This window comes from Trifolium pratense, linkage group LG3 (assembly GCF_020283565.1).
Source record: "Trifolium pratense cultivar HEN17-A07 linkage group LG3, ARS_RC_1.1, whole genome shotgun sequence".
NCBI lineage: Eukaryota > Viridiplantae > Streptophyta > Magnoliopsida > Fabales > Fabaceae > Trifolium > Trifolium pratense.
In genome coordinates this window covers 23,352,489-23,358,795 of record NC_060061.1, presented here as the reverse complement: position 1 = coordinate 23,358,795, position 6,307 = coordinate 23,352,489, and the positions used below count along the sequence as shown (strand labels likewise).

The 6,307-nt window shown below is 29.0% G+C and overlaps 1 protein-coding gene across 1 annotated transcript; it reads right to left on the bottom strand.

Annotated features, from left to right (window-relative positions):
• Nucleotides 1–4,436: 4,436 nt before the first annotated feature.
• On the bottom strand, nt 4,437–5,134 carry LOC123913034 (auxin-induced protein 15A-like). Its single transcript, XM_045963642.1, has one exon. It carries the CDS (start codon nt 5,048–5,050, stop codon nt 4,748–4,750), a length of 303 nt encoding a protein of 100 aa, XP_045819598.1. The 5' UTR covers nt 5,051–5,134; the 3' UTR covers nt 4,437–4,747.
• Between the last annotated feature and the right edge of the window lie 1,173 nt (nt 5,135–6,307).

The window sequence follows — 6,307 nt, the reverse complement described above, 5'->3', positions numbered from 1 at the left end:
GAATGATCTCTACAAGCATAAGAAAACCCATGTTTGAATTGAACACTCTTTTTAGTCTCTAATTTTTAAAAAGTGAAAAGACACATGCTAGGTTTGAACTGTACATGACTTATATATATAGTATACTATATTGGTAAATAACAATTTAATTAATGGGTCATTGATTTTTATTTTCTTTATGATGTATTTGAATTGAATATTTAGATACACATTTTTATTTATATTTTAATTTTTCTTTATTAACTCTTTGATTTTTAGAAAAAAGTCTCAGTAATTAAGAGTTCGACTTTATTAGGGATTCTTCCCCTAAGAATCGGAGGGTTAACACTAAAAAATGTTTGACCAATTATTTTTTCCAAAATTTGAACTCAGATTTTTCTGAACGATTCGTTCTAGTTCATACATGTCTTTATATTTATAATAATAATAATAATAATAATAATAATAATAATAATAATAATAATAATAATAATAATAATAATAATAATAATAATAATAATGTAGCATTATTGTCAAAAAAGTGCACTGTTTTTTCAAATATAACGTAGTTCATAATGTGATGTGAGTTTGTAATAGGTCCAAGTTGGCGCTTCAAATTGACTCAAAAGCCCACTGTTTTTTCAAATAACATGCCCCGTTTCTGTGATGTGTGTTCTTGAATTAGCCACGTTGATGACGTCACTAGTTTGATGAATGCATGTTAATAATAATCAATGAAGATGAATTTGTCAATTATTTGTTGTTATTCATTCACACAATTTCAATCTACTCAACCTACCTACATAACATGTCAATTATTATTATGTACAAAATTTATACTATTCTCTCTTTCTCTTAATTTAGCACGCAACGACGACATTGCACACATGTTATGTTTTTTCAAGTTTGTGAGTTGAAAACTATGAATGGAACTACGAACGAGAATGTGGGCGGCTGGGCACGACACCTGAAAGCTTAATGAGTAGGTTGAATGCATCTATATTCATGTGTCAAAAGTGACTTATAAGTTTTACATAAAAGTGTGCGTTTGAACAACATATATGTGAGATAATCTATATATATTTAATGTTTATATGATTTTAGATTAAGATGCAAGAGCAAGCCACTATATATTTTAATCTATGAAAGTATAATTCATCGTCATATTAGTTTCCGAATGTATCAAAATTGTAAATACATATACATTCCTAATGTCTCTTTTATTAGTATTTTTACGGACTAAATTGACTAACAAAAAACATATCTGAGAACCAAATTGACTACATAAAAACATATTTGAGGACCAAAATGGCTTAATTTTGGATTTATAAGAGATGTGACATATTAACCCAAATGCTTTAAGGTTTTAGGTGGAGATGTGACGTCTCCCTCTATTGTGGTCCTGAAGTATTGACCTTTTTTTCTCTTGAGCTCCTCCAGATTCCCCAATACTAATTGCAATTTCGATACTTTTCGGAGCAAATGGGACAGTTAGATATACTTTCAGAAACCAAAACGTTGTTTTGCCCAAGATATAATGTCTAACTCACTTATGTTGTTGCTCTAAATTTATAACTAATGGTTTTTGTATAGGGAGCCGGTTCTGGATATCGAAAATCTTTCTAACAATGCTAGTCAAACGACGTGTATTGTTGACAGAGCAACAACGATGATACAAATGTATGCGGATAAAAAAAAATATTAAGCAATACTCCATCCGACTTTAATTATAAGCAAATTTTACTTTTTAGATTCAATTGAATACCAATGTATCTAGACTTACTTAAGACCAAATACATTGGTTTTTAAATGAATCTAAAAAGTAGAATTTTCTTATAATTAAGACCGAAAAAAATATATAAATGAGATAATTTAAATTAAGATATAATGTTCAACTTATTTATAATGCATGAGTGTAATCTCATGATACCTCATGACCCAACAAAGTGAACGGTTCATTGCCTAGATTTCGTAGAGGAATGGATGTATAGGGACATAGGTTACATAGCAATCTTATTTTCTTTTTTATTTTATGACAAAGGTCACGTAGCAATCTGAATCTAGTGAAAACAGAGTTATACTAGGAGGCATGCAGGGGATATTGTTTATATGATCCGTTTGGTCTTAATCTATGTTACCTATCTATCTCATTATCTCATGTCATGTGTACCTTTTTTTCATGGGTGGAAATAGGCCGAAATGAATTAGATCTTGTAAGGTCTAAATTTGACCTGTTAAAAAATATTTAGTTCGCATTCTAGACTTATAAATTTAAAGTTTTTTTAATAAATTTAAAAGTTAATTTTAATGAACGTATTTGAATAAATATTTTTTTTAAAGCAATTTGAATAAATAGTTGAATCTATGTTTAAATATATTAATGAATATGATTAAATTCATTTTTTATATTTAATACAATAAAAGAACCTGATTATTTATGGTATCATATTTCAACTCTAGTTTAAAATAATACATTTAAATAATGAAAAGTTAATGTAGATTAATAAACTTAAATTATTAAAAAATTTAGTAAAAATATAATATAATAATAGTAATAAAAATATTATTGCTCCACAGTTTAGTTTTTTTTAGCTAAACTTCTAAAAAAAAGGTATTAAACCTTCTCTATTTATTAAAGAGTCTAGTTTAACATGAGCCTAACGTAGATCCATGTAATTTTAATCGTACTTATCTCAGTGATGTTGGAAGAGCTGAATTTTAGTGGTTAGTTTCGCTCATTGAAAGGTCTATGGATTTTATTTTTAGTGGTTATCTTGGTGATTCTAATAATACCCATGTTGAACTAGCTGCAATCCTTGATGGTTTAAGGATTCGAATTCGGGACACTCCATTTATTCACCTTTAAGGTGGATTTTCTAGCTACTAAGACTACTTGACAAAATAAAAAGTTACGCAGAAGCCAAAATTTTGGTAATGTGGCTTGTTACTCAGATTTCTTGCATGATTTGAATCTCATAATTGCCAATACTAATGTTCAATTTCATTGTGATGTGGTAAGGATCGCCTCTATCGAAGATCTTTTGAAGTTTAATTAGAATGCTCATTCACACATTAAAAGAAAGTAATCGAAGTCCTGAACTACTTGCTAATTTTTCTAGCCGCAATGAGCATCATATTTAGTATGATCCTCCTTCGGACTCCCTCCATTTTTTAGGCAGATACTTGAGAAATGGCTACTTGAAAGAGTAGCTTTTTTTTTTCTTGTTTTCTTTTTCCATTGCACCAAAAGTCCAAAAAAATATTAAACATTATTTACAAATCACTCTAAAGTTATATTAACCTTTACTATATATTTATGATTATGAAAATACATCACACTAGTCATTATTATAAAATAGACTTAAATGTAGTTTTAGCCCCCAAGTTTTACAATTGCTTGATTTTAGCCCCCCACATTTTAATTGCTTGATTTTAGTCCCCCAGGTTTCAATTGCTCGATTTTGGCCCCCCGATAGACATTTGTAATCTTATTTGAAGGGAGTTTGAAATGAAATAGAATTTCTTCCGTGAGAAATGTGAGTGAGTTAGGTCTCCTCTTTTGAGTTATTGGATTAGAACTTAATTGAATCTTATCAATGGCTTCCTTACCATTGTGGCGATTCCTCTTGGCTTATCAATCATCGTGATTGTGGCACCTTCTTACCATCTCCTTCCTCAAATCCATCTTTTGTTTCTTTCTTTTCCCCTTTCATTTGCTACTTTGCTTCAAGAATCACTTGATGAGATCATTCATTGTATGTGGAACCTACTCCGTCCATAACTCCATATCACAAGTTTACCCCCTTTTGTATTTGCTAGTCCCCTGTTGACTTTTTTGACTAAAAATTGCTTATGTGACATTTTTAAAAAAAATTTAAAATATGTTTTAATTAAAAAATAATAATATTTGCTTTTATAAAAATGTATTAATTTTTTTTTAATAAAAGGTTTAATAATTCTTTTTTATTTAAAAAAAAAGTTTACAAAGTTTTTAAAAAATAGTTCATAATTTTTTTTTTTTACTTTTTTATATAACAAAATTATTTTATAAACTACATATAATAAAAAAAATTATAATTTAGTTTTTAAAAAACAATTTGTAATTTATTTATGTATTTTTAAACACTTATTTAATTTTAAAATGCCACATAACCAATTTTTAATCAAAATATTCAACGGGGGGCTAGCAAATACAAAAGTGGGTAAACTTGGAGGGCCAAAATCGAGCAATTGAAACTTGGAGGGCTAAAATCGAGCAATTGTGAAACTTAGGGGATTAAACTCAAGCAATTGAAACGTGGGAGCCAAAATCAAGCAATTGTGAAACTTGGAGAGCCAAAACTGCATTTAAGCCTATAAAATAAAATGATTTAAATCTTGGATGCATAAATAATTGCTACAATTTTGAGAGCTAAACATCAATTAATTATTTTTTCATAAGTAGGAATCAAACTACTCCAAATAAATGGCAAGTTATTTTTGAATGATAAATGCTAAGGTTACATTGTAATTTTCAGTTTACATCTCGAGACAGATAAAATTGCTCGAATCAATTTAGAAAAAACAATTTAAATGAGTACATCACATGAATTGGAAAGTTATTAGATTGAGTTGAATCTCCAATACAACATGAATTGATCAAGAGACCAAATTTAGTTGCTCCTATCTAACTTCACATTAAATAAAAAAAATAAAAATAATCAATATTTTTGTTCAATGGGTCAACAAATTTGTCATAAACCCATTTAATTTTTTTTTTTTGAACAAATTAATTAAGAGAAGAAGTTAGACTAATGAAGTAATCTTCAGTGCATGGAATTGTAAGACCACCCATTGGATGATTGAATCCAAATTCTTGTTCAGCCCAATCCAATAAATCTCTAAACAAAGGATGACTCAAATATGATATTGGAATTACAAACCTCTTATGGTCATTTCCAACATAAACTGCCAAGTGGCCTTTTGGAACATCACAACCAGATGAAGCCATTCTAATTCTTTGTGAAAGTGTTCTTTGAAGTTTCTGTTTAGCTTGAACTATTCCCACAAATCTGTTACTTGTTGTCTTCATGATGAAGAAAACTAGATATGGATCAATTTGAAAATATTATATGATAGGAAAAATGTTTAATGTGAAAGGTAGAGAAGACTTAGAAGTAAGACTTAGGTTTGAATTGAATTGTCATACTCTATAAATATATATAGGGTGGCAAGCCACACTAAATAATATTATTTTTCTATTTTTAATAAATAAATAAAATAAAAGTAAATAACAATAATGAGCTCCCCTTAAGAAGAATCGTTCAAGTAATATGCGAGTTCGATTCCTGGTGGAAAGAATTCTTTACTAAACTTTACTTAACTCACGGCCGAACTCTGGATTATCGGATGCCTCTTTCCTTGGGAAACAGAGGGTTAAAAAAAAAACAATTTTGGTTCATGAATGTGTAAGACTCTGTCATTATAGCTGCTGAATATATCAAGTTGCAAACACATTCTCATCTATCTTTATAGTTAGTTATTTTGATTATTGAATGTATTTTGTCGGCCTTTTTATCATCATTATATTTTTCTGTAATCAATTTAGTCAATAAAACTAAAAAAAAAAGAGACACTAATAAATGTATTTACGATTTTAATTTATTTTAGAAATTATAATGACAACAGTTTACACACATTTAGAGACACTAAAGTACTGTTTAGTCATTAAATAATATTGCTTGATAAGTGATAACCATGAAGAATGTTTAGGAACATGTCAGGTGGAAGGACAATAGTAGTTCACATGATAATGCCTAATCTGGACCAAAACATGAGGGCCCACGAAATTTTGGAGCCCAAAAAAAAGTGTGGCCCTTGTTGAAAGTTACATTACTTGTTGGTTATAACTTGCTACTTGCTTTAAACAAATGAAAATCTGGCTTTTTATATCATTGGCACGTTCTTGATACAAAATGCCAACATGGATTAGAAAATATGTTGTTTTGGTCTTTTGCTTATTCAAAGGAGCTTTGAATTTAGACTTGTGTGTGATCCTTATTGGCATATTTTTGTCCCCACTATAATCTCTGTTGTGATAAACTGATAATGGATATAACTTTCGATCATTGATTAAATATAACAAAGTTTGTTAGATTTTGGATTAGTTCTAACTCATTCTTATAAAATTATAAGACGTGTACAACGCATGTGGCACATACATGCCGAAAAAATAATAATAATATACAACATTGATGTGTAACATACAAGTATCGCACATGAACTGATATCTGATATGTCTCTCCCTCAAATGGTATATCCATGTTTTACACCTTATGTTATTTCCCAG